General features: G+C 52.3%; 2 protein-coding genes across 3 annotated transcripts; one reads left to right on the top strand and one right to left on the bottom strand.

Moving 5' to 3' along the window:
• Positions 1-77: 77 nt before the first annotated feature.
• Positions 78-2232, bottom strand: Rom1 (retinal outer segment membrane protein 1). The gene is made up of 3 exons (XM_021151482.3): positions 1273-2232; positions 666-912; positions 78-573 (listed from the first exon to the last, which is right to left on the bottom strand). The coding sequence occupies exons 1-3, from the start codon at positions 1860-1862 to the stop codon at positions 355-357; spliced, it is 1056 nt and encodes a 351-aa protein (XP_021007141.1). The 5' UTR covers positions 1863-2232; the 3' UTR covers positions 78-354.
• A 95-nt stretch (positions 2233-2327) lies between these two features.
• Positions 2328-14495, top strand: Eml3 (EMAP like 3). 2 transcript variants are annotated; one of them, XM_021151480.2, is made up of 22 exons: positions 2328-2646; positions 3489-3660; positions 3737-3994; positions 4080-4193; positions 5594-5661; positions 5775-5898; positions 6123-6293; positions 6482-6551; positions 6638-6748; positions 7365-7460; positions 9021-9176; positions 9336-9477; positions 9834-9985; positions 10067-10192; positions 10268-10399; positions 11157-11224; positions 11737-11825; positions 11897-11994; positions 12126-12213; positions 13323-13421; positions 13647-13777; positions 13874-14495. In XM_021151480.2, the coding sequence occupies exons 1-22, from the start codon at positions 2625-2627 to the stop codon at positions 14075-14077; spliced, it is 2691 nt and encodes an 896-aa protein (XP_021007139.1). In that variant the 5' UTR covers positions 2328-2624; the 3' UTR covers positions 14078-14495. The 2 variants fall into 2 exon arrangements, with proteins under 2 accessions (XP_021007139.1, XP_021007138.1); XM_021151479.2 differs by having other exon boundaries at positions 3734-3994.
• Positions 14496-14633: the final 138 nt, after the last annotated feature.

Raw genomic sequence — 14633 nt, 5'->3', positions numbered from 1 at the left:
CTTTCAGGCTCCCATCAGAGAGAGAGAGACAGAGACAGACAGACAGACAGAGAGGAAGAGAGCAGGAGAACAGTGACTTCTGTCCACAAACTTTATTGTAGAATCTGTATACTAGAAACAGTCTCTAGTCCTTTGGTTGTCACTTCCCTGTCGCCCTCATCTGTTCTCAACCTTGGTGGTTTCCACGGAGACAGCTGGGCTCCAGGACACCTGGACTTCTCATTCCAGTCCAGTTCCCCTTGCTCTTAACTCCTATAACCCCAGGGACCTTTCCTTCCCTGAGTCTGAGTAACAAATTGTAAGTTTTCCACATTTGTCCATTTTTTCCCTTCCCACCCCCACCTCTTCAGGTTTCTAGGCCTCAGCTAGAACTTCCTTGGGAGGTTCTTCATCTGGTGGGGCCTCCTCAGGTGCTGGCTTGTGGGCAAGCCCTCCCTGTAGCCATGCAGTTTTCAGTATGTCTTTCAGCCCACCAGGAAAAAGATAGCCCTGGGTCTCTCCTTCCCCATCAATGACTCCTCCAAGGCCCTCCAGCGCTGTCTGCAAATACCGCAAACCAAGGAGCACTAGAATCTGTGGGGGGAGCAAGTGGAAAGGGTGATTGTCAGTGGGTTTGGGGCCACAGAGCTGAAAGTAGAAGGAGTCAGGGCCCTTAGCCGACTAACCTGCAGCAATAAGGTGACAGCCAGAATACTTCCCAGTGTGCCTGACAAACCCTGCAGGTGTTCCAGCAGCACTTCATGGCACCCTTGGGCCCAGAGGTTTAGGTTGGGCTGCCGAGGATCGAAGAGTGGATGGGCATAGGGGTCTGAGAGTTGGCTTTGCAGGCAAGGCCGGGGTGAGTGGGGATTACAACAGGAGAAGGGGACGCCATCAATCAGATATAAACCTTCCACATTGCTCTGGATCCGGCTGCAAAGGCATAGACAAGATAGTCAGGAGGTGGCAGAGAGGCATCTGAGAGCAGGGGCAGTTGAGAGCAATGATTATACAACATTTACTGAGTTCTTCACTATCCAAGCTTGCATAATTCATTTATCTCCACAACTCTGTAAGATAGGAGCCTGTCTAGAAGATAAAGACGGGGCATAGTTATCTCCATTTTACAGATGAGGAATGGGCCCACAGTGGTTTAGCAACATGCCCTGGGCTGATAAGTAGAATTATAACCCAGGCTCTCAGCCACCGTGCTCTATTTATTGCACGTCCAGGTAAGAATTTCAAGGCTAAGGAGGAAGAGGAAGACAAAAGAGAAGCAAATCAGTCACTTACTCAACTACATCTTGGTCACTGGGGTCCAAGTAACGGTTGCTGACCCACTGAACACCAAACCAATCCTTGTAGCCATGGCGCCCGCAGCAATGGTACCTCAACTGCAACTCATCCATCAGACGTTTGGCCTGACAGCGTCCAGGCACCTCTGTGTCCTTGTAGTGAGCCAAGGCAGCCTCCAGGCCCTCCTCCAGTCCCTGGTTGAGACTTACTGGCAAAGCCAGGGCTAGCCCCAGGGCAAGGGTCAGCAGCCCCCCACCTGCAGCGGTGCCAACCGCTAGCAGTGGAGTCAAGACCCCTCTCCAGGGTGGGTATTGAGCTGCATCCAGACTTGCCCGGCTGGCTCCTGCGCCTCCTAGCCCTGTGCCTAGAGCCACCGTTCCCGCTGCCAGGGCAGTCTGGGGCAGAGCAGGGAATGAACAAGAGGGTGCCAGGAAGGTACCAAGGTGCCCCAGCTGTACCAGAAGGTGCCCGCTACAAAGGAGGGTGAGGCCACCGACGAATGCCAGCAGCCAGGAGAGGAGCCAGATCCCCTGTGCCAAACGGATACGGGGTTGGAGGGGCAGCACCACGGGCAGCACCGGCGCCATCTCCCATCTCTGCCCAAGGGAGTGAGAAGCCGTCGGGGCTTGGGGTTGGCTAGGGCAGGCAGGATGCTGAGTCAGCCCAGCCTGGCTTCAACAGGGCTAATGCCACCCTGACCCCAATACCCTGGACATCCTTCCACTCCAGCCTTAATAACCCTCTGCCAGCTCCGATTCAGGATGCTTCTTAGCCTTGCCCTTTAGGAAAGGCCCCGCCCCCGGGCTTAAGGCCCATTTCGTGACCCCGCCCTGCCCTTTCGCGGAAGTGAGAGTTTGGAACGCTGGGCTCCAGGCTTAAGAGACCCAGATCTCAAGCTCTGCGTCCCCTCCCAGGTCCTCTGGGAGCCTGCGGGCCGGAAGCCGGGCTAGAGCCTGGCGGGGTGAAGGGTCAGCCTTGTGTCCCCGCCTCCGGACTGAGCCTCGGGTCCCGGACAGGGAAGGGTTACCTGGCGGCCCGCCCCCCCACCCCTCCGGCCCGCCTCCCTCCCGCGCTTGCTGGCGACTCCGGGTCCCGCGCCTGTTTGTGCTGCAGCGCAGGGGCTCCGGACGGCCCGTCACCGCACCCCGGGAGCCTACCCCCGAGAGAGTAAAAGAACCGGTTCCACAGCGCCCCACTCCAACTCCTGACCCCCACGCTCGACAGCGCCCCCGAGGGGTGGCACGGCTCCCCTCCGCGCGCGCTCGAGTGCTTCCTTCCCCTCTCTCTAGCCATGGCCCCCGCGGCTTAGACGCCTCCGACGACGCTGCTCGGAGCAACGCGGGGGCCGGATGGACGGGGCTGCGGGGCCCGGTGAGTACGGGGCGGGGCGGCCGGCGTGGCCTGGATTCCCTGAGCGCCAGCCGGACGTGCACTACTAGTGCTGGACCGCTGTCTAGTGGCGTGCTCGCGTGCTCCTGCGCCTCGGGGGTTCTGAGCATCCTCCTCAGTTCTTCAGGTCGTCCAATTCTAGTTCCTAGGAACCCGCTACAGTCATTTTGGACTTCCTTAATGCCATTCTACTCCTTGGTTCCCTGTGCCCCTCTGAGTTTCCCTGACCACTGTGTCACACTGGGCCTCTTCCCCGGGAATTCCGGGTCTTTTTATTTCTGACTTCTACCCTTACCTTGGGATGTACACTGTAACAGCTCTCCACTGATATGCTGCACAGCCACCAGATTGTGTGCCTTACACCCTGGCCTCTCAGTCTGACTTTACTGTCCAGTTCACTTTCCTGTGTCTCTAGCTTGTTGGCTGTGTTTGCATTTGGTAGAGACTTGGCGCTTGCTGGTGGAGTGAGGGCTGCGTGCGGATCCTCACCAGGATTGCTCCTGCGTCTCTCTCTGACTCCCACATACCTCGACAGTATTCCATGTTTTCCCCCTGGTACTCCATAATACTTTGTCTTTGTGGAGGCTGAGACAGCAGCAGGAAGAGTTTTGCCAGGCTCATTGCCTGTCCTGCTAGGAGGAGGCACTTTGGTCCCCTACCATCTCTGTCCACCTCCTCGCCTCTGGATGAGCTTTCAAGCTTTAGACTGTGCGAAAGGGTTAGCTCTATTGAATGGTTGCATTCTAACGTTGGGTAGGAGGACAAAACCAGCTCTGCCCTCCAGGTAGTGGCACTTTTCTGAGTGCTTCTTGCCCCTTTCCCAGGTGAGGGCCCTGTTCATGAGACCCTGCAGACCCTGAGCCAGCGGCTTCGGGTGCAGGAAGAAGAGATGGAACTGGTAAAGGCGGCTTTGGCAGAAGCCCTTCGCCTGCTGCGGCTGCATGGCCCCACCACAACCCTGCAGGGCTCTGGCATATCAGCCCCGACAAGGAACAGGTATATATGCCAGCACACTCATTCTTCCTTCCTGGGAACTTTGGGGCATCGGGTTAATTTGCTGTCTCCTCAGCAGCATCACAGTCCCTCCAGGACTGCCACCTACGTGCAGCCCTTCCTTGGTGAGCCGAGGCACCCAAACGGAAGAAGAATTGGAGATTGGTCCATCCTCTGGATCCCCTGGCCTGAGCAATGGTCCTCCAGCTCTTCAGGGGGGAAGTGAAGAGCCTAGTGGGACCCAGTCTGAAGGAGGGTGCAGCAGCAGCAGTGGGGCAGGCTCCCCTGGCCCCCCAGGAATCCTCAGGCCCGTGCAGCCTCTTCAGCGTTCTGACACGTAGGTATCCTGTGGTGGTAGCTAGGATAGATGGGAAGTCTGAGAAGCAGGCTTGATTTTTCACTTTTTCCTTCTGTCCCACCAGGCCCCGAAGAAATTCTTCCTCCTCCTCCTCCCCCTCAGAGCGGCCCAGGCAGAAACTCTCCAGGAAGGCAGCTTCCTCAGCTAACCTGCTATTGCGGTCAGGGAGCACAGAGAGGTGGGTAAGCCTTCCCTTCCTCCTTTAACTTGCTGTATCCCAGGCTTAGCTTCTTGACTTTCTCCATTCCTGGGTGGGGTAGGTGACCTCATTACCCAACAGGAAGAAAGAAACAAAGCATTCCTTGGGACTCCTGCGATGTTCGGGGCCCTGTGCTGCAGCTCTCCTCCATGTCATTCAGGCCCTGTAACGTCTTTGGTGACTAGGTGGTCTCTCATGCTTTCTGTTGCACAGGTGAAGCAGGCTCAGAGAGGGTAGTCAGTTGCCTCAGGTCACAGAGACAAGCTCTGGACCTGATTCTTCCTGATTCTGGTTCTACTGACATTTTCATACCACAACATACCTTCCAAAATTGTAGGAGCTAAAAGCTCTGATGACAGTTTATTTTGTTAGTTAAGACAGGGCCTCATACTGTAGCCCAGGCTGGCCTAGAATTCACTTTGTAGCCCAGGCTGGCCTAAAAGGCCTGATAGTCCTTTCTTGGCCTCCAGAGGGTTGGGAAGACACCTAGCAGCTCTGGTGATCACTCCCAGACGGCTGTCCTCAGAGTTCCAGCCAATCCCCATTCCCTACAGAGTCCTGCTCCGCCTACTTCTGTAGCATCCTAGTGCCAGGAAGCCTGCTGGTGTGGGGTCACTGTCTTAGTGGACCTGAAGGTCTACTCCAGCCTTGTCCTTTCTCACCTTCTACTCACTATGTTCTCTGAAGAGCTATTGTTAGCTTATCATCCCGTGATAGTGACCTCTGGAATTCAATTGTCATTTTCCTTTTGGGAGATTTTTGCCTACCTTCCAGATTCCTGAAAGGCAGGTTGGTATGTATTCTGACCTCATTTTACAAATATGGAAATAAAAAGGTCGGTAGAGGCCTAGAAGAAAGGGCACAGGCTATAGTTTTATGGTTCTGTTCTCTTACCTTTATATTGCCTTCCCTTTCTTCCTTCTTTCTCTCTTTTCTTTTCTTTTCTTTTCTTTTCTTTTCTTTCTTTCTTTCTTTCTTTCTTTCTTTCTTTCTTTCCTCCCTCCCTCCCTCCCTCCCTCCCTCCCTCCCTTCCTCCTTCACCTCTCTTTCAACTAAAAGTCCCCATCTTTCTAGAGCCCTGACAGTGACCCCACATCAGCAGGCTGACTGGGAGGAACCTCCTGTCAGTATCTTTTTTGTTTTGTTTTTTTGTTTTTGTTTTGTTCCAGACAGGGCTTTTTTGTGTAGCCCTGGCTGTCCTGGAACTCACTCTGTAGACCAGGCTGGCCTCGAACTCAGAAATCCGCCTGCCTCTGCCTCCCGAGTGCTGGGATTAAAGGCATGTGCCACCACGCCCGGCTCCTGTCAGTATCTTGTCCCCACCTCTCTCAGGTCTTGACACTTGATCCTGGTCTTATACTTTTACCTCTTCTCAATAGCCGGGGGAACAAAGACCCTCTGTCCAGTCCTGGGGGTCCCGGATCTCGGAGGAGCAATTATAACTTAGGTATGTAACAGAGAAGTGGAGGAAAGAACTTGCATGATGGAATTAGTCAGGTACGGTGGGTTTGCTGCTCTGGCCTTTGGGAGGGAGGCTTACTTCCCTGCTTTTTCCTGTAGAAGGCATTTCGGTGAAGATGTTCCTTCGTGGCCGTCCCATCACCATGTACATTCCGTCTGGCATCCGAAGTCTTGAGGAGCTGCCCAGTGGCCCACCCCCAGAGACCCTGAGCCTTGACTGGGTGTATCCTATTCAGTTCCATAGGAATCACCCCTGCCCACAATGGGTCCCCCTTCCTTCTTTACAGTTTCTTTCTGTGTGTGGGTGGACAAGGAATCCTGTGAATTATCCCATACCACCCTAACATGGATGGTGATGCCAAGTGGGAGCTTTGCCGTTTTCATGTTCCCTTCTTCCTCTTCCTGTCCTTCATCTGGCCTTTTCCTTGACCATGGTCCCCAACACAGTTATGGGTACAGGGGTCGTGACTCTCGCTCTAATCTATTTGTGCTGCGCTCTGGGGAGGTGGTCTACTTTATTGCCTGTGTAGTGGTGCTGTACCGGCCTGGGGGAGGCCCAGGGGGTCCTGGAGGTGGCGGCCAGAGACATTACCGGGGTCACACAGACTGCGTTCGATGGTGAGGGTCTTGGGGTCGATGGTGAGGGTCTTGGGGTCTGGGGCTGGTGGGCTTGACAGGAAGAGGGTCTGTCTACGGGGGGGACGGGTAGCAAAGACAGCTGCCTTGCTGCTGCTTAAGTAAGGAAAACATGTCTTGGGTGGTCTTGAGAGTGACCCCTTTCCTAGAGTTCTCTTCCCCTTCCTTAGCCTTGCTGTTCACCCTGATGGTGTCCGTGTAGCCTCAGGACAGACAGCTGGAGTGGACAAGGATGGAAAGGTAATGCCAGTGCAGAATATGGAGCAGATAGGATGAGGTAACAGGTCAGCTTTTCTTCCCGGTTCTGACCCCTTCTCTTCCACTAGCCCCTGCAGCCCGTGGTTCATATCTGGGACTCAGAGACACTCCTAAAACTGCAGGAGATTGGACTGGGTGCCTTTGAGCGAGGTGTGGGGGCCTTGGCCTTTTCAGCAGCGGTGAGCTGAGCACAAAGCTTCTGGTCTTGTTTGTTTGTTTGTTGTTGTTTTGTTTTGGGGGACAGGGTTCCTCTATGTGTAGCCTTAGCTGTCCTGGGGCTCAGTTTGTAGACCAGGTTGGCTTTGTTTTGTTTTGTTTTTTCGAGATAGGGTTTCTCTTTGTAGCCCTGACTGTCCTGAAACTCACTCTGTAGACCAGGCTGGCCTTGAACTCAGAAATATGCCTGCCTCTGCCTCCTGAGTGCTGGGATTAAAGATGTGCGCCACCACGCCCGGCTGTTTGTTTTTGAGGCAGGGTCTCATGTACCTTCGGCTGGCCTCTCTAACTCAATATATAGATGAGGATGTTTTTGAACTCTTGCTCCTTCTGTCTCTGCCCTCCAATTGTTATAGGCACGTGCCACCATATATGGCTAGACCCTTATTCTTGCTCAGGACATCACTCTTTGATTTTACCAGGAAGCCTGGGGAAGGTCTGGTGTTCTGGGCTCACATAGCCAGTTCTCCTGAGAAAGAGACCCGTCAACTTTTTTTGCCCTCCCAACCTGTGATAGATCCCTGTCTAATAGCAGGCATGTCAGACCTCCAGGCTTCACATGCTGTGTCTCGTCCTCAGGATCAAGGTGCTTTTCTGTGTGTGGTGGATGATTCCAATGAGCACATGCTGTCAGTGTGGGACTGTAGCCGGGGAGTGAAGCTGGCTGAGATTAAGGTGAGGAGCCGAGGTGGCTTGATGGTTTCTGAATCTGGGGTTGGGTGGGAGTGGTGGAATACAGACAGTTCCAGGTTTACTTATACATACACTTCCGACTCAGGTAAATCTCAGTTCTCTCAGCTTTTGTTTCTCCATCTGTGCATTGGGAACTACAGGAGTTCTAACGGGGACTATAATTATTTAGGGGATCAGCTCCCCCCCTCCTGCAGTGTTGAGGGTCAAACCAGGGCCTTTAATATATCAGCAGGCATTCTACCATTGCCTTGAAGGAAGAATTATCTGAGGTCTCAGGGCTTTTGTAGACAGCGGTTAGGAAGATTCAGTTATAGAGTAGACTTTGGTGGCATAAGGCCATCATGCCAGCTACTCTGGAGACTGAGCAGAAGGAAAGAGGGCTGAGGATATAGCCCATAACAGTACACACAAGGCCCTGAACTCAACCTCAATATGGCAATAGGAGTAAATGTGCAGAGGTGGTGCACACCTTTAGTCCCAGCACTCAGGAGGCAGAGGCAAGTGGATCTCTGTGAGTTCAAGGTCAACCTGGTCTACAGAGGGAGTTCCAAGATAGCAAGGCATATAGAGAAGCCCTGTCTTGGGGAAAAAAATTAAAGAGTCAAGTGCTGGTTGTAGTGGTTTATGACGGTAATTCCAGCACTTGAAAAGCTGAAGCAAGGGCTGGAGAGATGGCTCAGGGATTAAGAGCACCAACTGCTTTTCCGAAGGTCCCAGCAACCATATGGTGGCTCACAACCATCTGTAATAAGATCTGATGTTCTAGGAGGATGGTCTATAGAGTAAGTTGTCTCAACAAAGAACAGCAAATCAAAAAACAAAAAGCCATTTGTGTTGGTGCGTACCTGTAAACTTGGCACTTGGGAAGTGGAGGCAGGAGAGTCAGGAGTTCATCCTCGGCTACACTGGCAGTTTTAGGACAGCCATAAGTACACGAAACTCTGTCACAAGAAACAAACCAAAACAGGGTATGCTGGTGCACACCTTTAATCCTAGCACTGAGTTTCTGAGTTTGAGACCACCCTGGTCTACAAAGTGAGTTTCAGGACAGCCAGGACTATACAGAGAAACCCTGTCTCAAAAGAAAGAGACAGAGAGACAGAGAGACAGAGAGAGAGAGAGAGAGAGACTGAGACTCAAAAGAAAAAGAGAGAGAGACAGAGACAGAGAAAGGAAGGAAGAAAGAAAAGGAAAGGAAAGGAAAGGAAAGGAAAGGAAAGGAAAGAAAGGAAAGGAAAGGAAAGGAAAGGAAAGGAAAGGAAAGGAAAGGAAAGGAAAGGAAAGGAAAGGAAAGAAGGAAGAAAGGCATTAGCCGGGCGTGGTGGCGCACGCCTTTAATCCCAGCACTCGGGAGGCAGAGGCAGGCGGATTTCTGAGTTCGAGGCCAGCTTGGTCTACAAAGTGAGTGCCAGGACAGCCAGGGCTACACAGAGAAACCCTGTCTCGAAAAACCAAAAAAAAAAAAAAAAAAAGAAAGGCATTAAAGACAGTGAAGGCGCTCAGGACTTAGGGTGGCTGAATCAAGTGTCTTCTTTTTTTCAGAGTACAAATGACTCAGTCCTCGCTGTTGGCTTCAGCCCTCGTGACAGCAGCTGTATTGTCACCAGTGGAAAATCTCATGTCCACTTTTGGAACTGGAGTGGTGGGACAGGGGTTCCCGGGAATGGGCTCCTCGCCCGGAAGCAGGGTGTTTTTGGGGTGAGGTGTGGATGGGTGAGGCAGTGGAGAGGGAAATGGGGCTGAGTCCTGTAGACTCTAATGCACCCCAGTACCCCCAACTATCCTGTGACATCTGTTGATTCTAATGTCCCCAGCATCCACATCTGTCCTGTGACACCTGTTCTCTGCCCTCTCCAGAAATACAAGAAACCCAAGTTTATCCCCTGCTTTGTCTTCCTTCCTGATGGAGACATCCTCACTGGAGATTCTGAGGGGAACATTCTTACCTGGGGTCGAAGTGTCTCTGATTCCAAGACCCCAGGCAGGGGTGGGGCCAAAGGTATGTGGTTAGGGCTAGCATTTAGGATATTTGTATCTCAGAAATTCTGTGTGAACAGAGCAGAGCGTTTCCTTTTACCCTGGAGAACTGATGAACTCTGTGGGGCCTTGTCTAGAAAGGTGGGGAGCCACACAGTAAAGGAGAGAAGGCTAGGGATTTGAATTTGTTAAATCTCAGGTTCAAAGTTCAAAGGGCTTTTTTTTTTTTTTGCTACTATTACTATGAGCTGAATTGGTAGTCATGATGAGGCTTAGAGAGTCTTCTGGGGGGGCCTGGTAGCTAGAGTTAGTCTGTGTTGTGATGCTCTAAGCTGCTCCTTTCTCTAAGAGCATGACTTACCTAGCCTTTACCAACAGAGACCTACACAATCGTGGCCCAGGCCCATGCTCACGAGGGGTCCATCTTTGCCCTGTGTCTCCGCCGGGATGGGACAGTGCTGAGTGGTGGTGGGCGGGACCGACGACTGGTACAGTGGGGGCCCGGGTTGGTGGCCCTCCAGGAGGCGGAGGTGAGAGATGGGCTGGGGTCTAGGAAGGGATGGGGAGAGGAATGGTCAGTATGCTTTTGACATTCTGTTATTACTCTGTAGATTCCAGAACACTTTGGAGCTGTGAGGGCCATTGCTGAAGGGCTTGGCTCTGAGCTGCTGGTGGGAACCACAAAGAATGCATTACTGAGGGGAGATCTGGCTCAGGGCTTCTCCCCTGTTATCCAGGTTTGGAAGCTAAAAGCCAGGGCAAGTAGGGAAGGGAGTTTGGGGAAGAGCAGTGGTAACTCTGTTCTGTTGCAGGGACACACTGATGAGCTCTGGGGACTGTGTACACATCCGTCCCAGAACCGCTTCCTCACCTGTGGCCATGACCGGCAGCTCTGCCTGTGGGATGGCGAAGGCCATGCACTGGCCTGGAGCATGGACCTAAAGGTAGAGTCAGCTGCCCTTGATCTGCCACGCTATACCTGCTCTGACTCCCTAATCCTGCCTTTCCTTCTGTGTCTGGGAGAACTGACTACTGTGGTTACAGGCTGTTCAGATGTGAACTCTGTAGAGATCGGTAAGAGTGACACCTGAGCGTTGCTGTTGCCTCAGACCTCATTTTGGTTCATCTGTAGCACTGCTAGGTGCTTTCGGTGTCTTCCCCTTACTAGGCTCTATCCCAGGTCTCTCATGCCTCCTTTTCTCTGGTTGCCTTGGAAGGATCCTTTAAAGTTACTAAGATGACAAAGTTACATCCAACTTCTCTTATTAGAAAGCCATCTTCTTTTATTAAACTTTATGTTTTTTCTTTTTCTTTTTTCTTTTTTTTTTTTTTTAAGACAGGGTTTCTCTGTGTAGCCCTGGCTGTCCTGGAACTCTCTGTAGACCAGGCTGGCCTTGAACTCAGAAATCCTCCTACCTCGGCTTCCCGAGTGCTGGGATTAAAGTCGTGCGCCACCAATGCCCGGCAAACTTTTATCTTTAATTAACATTTACATAATACTCAGTTTTGACTGTGACCCAGGCTCTTTCCTCCCCCAACACCTTGACCTCCATCTGAATCCTCATGTCTCTAGAATTTCCCCTTATACTTTCATGTACGTTCTACTACCCCTTCCTCAACCCCACCCCCTGAAGTCTCTGTCCTGATCTCATGGGCCCCTTAGAAAAACAATTTCTTCAATTTACCTTTTTTTCTTCCCAGGAGACGGGTTTATGTGCTGACTTCCACCCAAGTGGGGCAGTTGTGGTTGTAGGACTGAACACAGGGAGGTGAGAGAATACCACACCTCCTATGAAGAAAAACAGGGAAGTCTAGGAAGGGTTCTTGGTAACAGGGGAAGGGACAAGAGGTGACCAAGGCTAACTAAAGTGTTGAACCACACCTTTCAGGTGCTTCTCTGTAACCCAGGCTGCCCCTCCCCTGGTGTCACCAAGTCTTCCCCATGTATACTCTTCAGTCTGGGACAGAATGGGGTAGCAGGCCAGGATGGGGAAGCAGTGGGACTCGGAGGGGTGGATGTGGGTGGGCGAACAGGGAAGTGCCAGGCTGACTGACTCCACAAGGTTTCTGTGGTTGGCCTGGTTTGCAGTTCCTGACTTCTTTCTCAGGAGACATCAGAAGCCCCTCAGCATTTCTATGCCCTTAGCCTCGTCCCATCCCCCAGCCTCCTTCCAGACACCACAGCCTGATAGTCTCTGTCTTCTTGCTGACTCTTTGCTCAGAGCCTCCCTGGGGGTGGGCTCACATCTTGCCTTCTTGCTTCCTTCCCTTTCCCTTTCAGGTGGTTGGTTTTGGACACAGAGACCAGAGAGATTGTGTCTGATGTCACTGACGGCAACGAACAGCTCTCAGTTGTCCGGTACAGCCCAGGTGGGAGCCACCCCCACCCTGGACCTGGGTCCTGCTCTGGCTCTTCTTTATCTGAATAAGTTTCTTTGTAGATGGGTTGTACCTGGCTATTGGTTCCCATGACAACATGATCTACATCTATAGTGTTTCCAGTTGTGGCACTAAGTCCAGCCGCTTTGGCAGATGTATGGTAAGGACGCTGGGGTGGAAGGTGGGATTTGTTAACTGTGGGCACAGTAACAGGGGTTTGATGCATTAAGGGCTAGTCTGGGGATGGGAAATGGTAGCCATCTTGTCAAATTCTTGACTCTTATTCCCCAGGGGCACTCCAGTTTTATCACTCACCTTGACTGGTCCAAGGATGGGAATTTCATCATGTCCAATTCTGGGGATTATGAGATTCTCTACTGTGAGTGGCAGGGAGATGGGGATAATTTAAATTTTTTTTTTCATCAGGCTGGCTTAGAATTCTCTATGTGGCCCATGCTGTTTTTGCATTTGTCATCCTCCTAATTATGTCTCCTAAGAGATTATGTGGGTGCCGACAGGAGGCTTCTAGTCAGGAGGGCTGATGGTAGTAGAGGAACATCAAGCAGAGGGGCTGATGTGGAGGGAAGTGGAGGTTGGAATTGGACATAGGGATAACCCAGTAAGTAGGTAAGCTACAGTTTCACACTCTATCTTCTCCAACAAGAACTCAAGGGAGTTGAAAAATGGACCAGGCATTGTGGTGCATGCCATTAATCCCAGAACTTGGGAGGCAGAGATAGGTGGCTGGATCTTTATGAGGTCAAGGCCAGCCTGGTCTACATAGTAAGTTCTAGGGCAGCCAAGGCTGCATAGGAAGACTGTGCCTCAAAATACAAAACAAAGGAAAGGCCAGGCGTGGTGGCGCATGCCTTTAATCCCAGCACTGGGGAGGCAGAGGCAGGTGGATTTTTGAGTTCGAGGCCAGCCTGGTCTACAAAGTGAGTTCCAGGACAGCCAAAGCTATACAGAGGAAGCCTGTCTCGAAAAACCAAAAACCAAGCCAAAAAACCTCAGCCCCCCCCCAAAAAAAAACCCCAAAACAAACGAAAAAGACTGATGCACTAAGAAGACAGTGCTTTGGGATAGCTTCTTAGGGCAAGTGGAGGGGCTACCTTATTCTGGGAGGAGAAGCTGATGAGAAACTGTTAGTACTTTATCCAGAGGTTGAGGCAGGAATGGGAAGTTCCAGGCATGTCTAAGGCTAGATTCTCTGTTTCTGAGACAGGGTTCCCTCTGTCACCTGGGTGTGCTGGAACTCACTTTGTAGACCAGGGTGGCCCCCAACTCAGAGATCTGTCTGCCCCTCTAGGACTGGGATTAAGGATTTGCACCATCATGCAGGTCTAATTTAAAGCCAAGCCAAGTCAAACACCGTCAGTGAGAACTTGGGAAGCACACAGTGGGGTTCATAGTGGACGCTATGCCTATGATCAGTTCATGTTCTCAACTGAGGGAAGAATGATGGCTGAGTAGGCGATTTCCACCTAGGGGATGTGGCTGGAGGCTGCAAACTGCTGAGGAACCGCTATGAGAGCAGAGACCGGGAGTGGGCTACCTATACCTGTGTGCTGGGCTTCCACGTCTATGGTGAGCCAGGATCTGGAATCCGTTAGGAGGGCTGGGGAAACAAGGAGGAACCCATTCTGCCCTCAGAATACTGGGCATGTGCCACCTCGGGGTGGGGGTCATAGTGGCAAATCCAGGCTAGGAGGCCCCTTGGGATTGTCTGGAGCGCAGTGGCAACCTGAAGACCTGAAACACTGCAACTCTAGGTTGTGGTAGCAGCCTGACTGAGGCCACCTGTTGTGTTAGGTGTGTGGCCTGATGGCTCTGATGGGACAGACATCAACTCCCTTTGCCGCTCCCACAATGAACGGGTGGTGGCTGTGGCAGACGACTTCTGCAAAGTACACCTCTTTCAGTACCCATGTGCTCGAGCCAAGGTGAGGCTTCAGGGGACCATTGGGCCCAGGTGGGTAGGTTTGGTACCCTGCCATTGCTGCAACCAGTTTTTTGTTTTCTTTTTTTCTCTCATCTAGGCGCCAAGTCGTATGTACTCAGGTCATGGCAGCCATGTGACTAGTGTCCGGTTCACACACGACGACTCATACCTTGTCTCCTTAGGTGGCAAGGATGCTAGCATCTTTCAGTGGCGAGTGCTGGGGGCCGGGAGCTCTGGGCCCGCTCCTGCCACACCATCTAGAACGCCCTCTCTGTCCCCTGCCTCCTCCCTGGACGTGTGATTGATGTTGGATGGTCTTGTCCCTCTGGTACTGTGGTCTGGCCAAAACCCCTAGGACCAAGGACAGTCTTTTCCTGTGCTGGCTTTTTCTTTGACTTCATACATTCCCAATTGCGCATTTTCCTGGAGGTGCTAACCACCCCACTGCACACAAAATAACAACAGACTTGCTGGCTGAGCCAGGCAACCCAGCTCAGACACCCTCTGCTCGGTGAGGGGCAATAAAAAGAAAAAAGTAACTGCCTGGTGCTTTTGTGCGGCGGGTCCCCACAGGGGCCCAGTTGTGTTAGGATGAAAGAAAAAAGTGCAGGGCGGGAAGAGAAAAGGGAGTTCAGACCAAATATGCAAATAACAGGCAAAGCGGCTTGCAAATAACCTCAAGAAGAGTGAGGGCGCGCGCGCGCCTTTCGACGCCACTGCCGGGGAGCAGTCCTAACCCATAGTGCAAAGAGTTAATTCCGGCTCCCCACCGCCCTCAGGGGCGGGGTCGAGCTGCAACGGAAATAACCGAGCGCGGGGCCGCGGCTGAGCGAAAGGAGCCGAGTTCCTTCCGGAAG

The sequence above is a fragment of the Mus caroli genome, unplaced genomic scaffold, assembly GCF_978045245.1.
Source record: "Mus caroli unplaced genomic scaffold, Mus_caroli_1 scaffold_20, whole genome shotgun sequence".
Lineage (NCBI taxonomy): Eukaryota > Metazoa > Chordata > Mammalia > Rodentia > Muridae > Mus > Mus caroli.
Note: the sequence above shows the minus strand (reverse complement) of the source record. Positions and strands in the feature narration are given on the sequence as shown.

Bases quoted from the DNA above. Each gene is read 5' to 3' on its own strand.
- Rom1 (XM_021151482.3), bottom strand. From the start codon at position 1,862: ATGGCGCCGGTGCTGCCCGTGGTGCTGCCCCTCCAACCCCGTATCCGT. The intron at 913-1,272 runs GTAAGTGACTGA...ATGCCTTTGCAG, and splicing joins AGTGACCAAGATGTAGTTGA to CCGGATCCAGAGCAATGTGG. The intron at 574-665 runs GTTAGTCGGCTA...CTCCCCCCACAG, and splicing joins CTGTCACCTTATTGCTGCAG to ATTCTAGTGCTCCTTGGTTT.
- Eml3 (XM_021151479.2), top strand. From the start codon at position 2,625: ATGGACGGGGCTGCGGGGCCCG. The intron at 5,899-6,122 runs GTATCCTATTCA...TCCCCAACACAG, and splicing joins ACCCTGAGCCTTGACTGGGT to TTATGGGTACAGGGGTCGTG. The intron at 10,193-10,267 runs GTTTGGAAGCTA...GTTCTGTTGCAG, and splicing joins GCTTCTCCCCTGTTATCCAG to GGACACACTGATGAGCTCTG.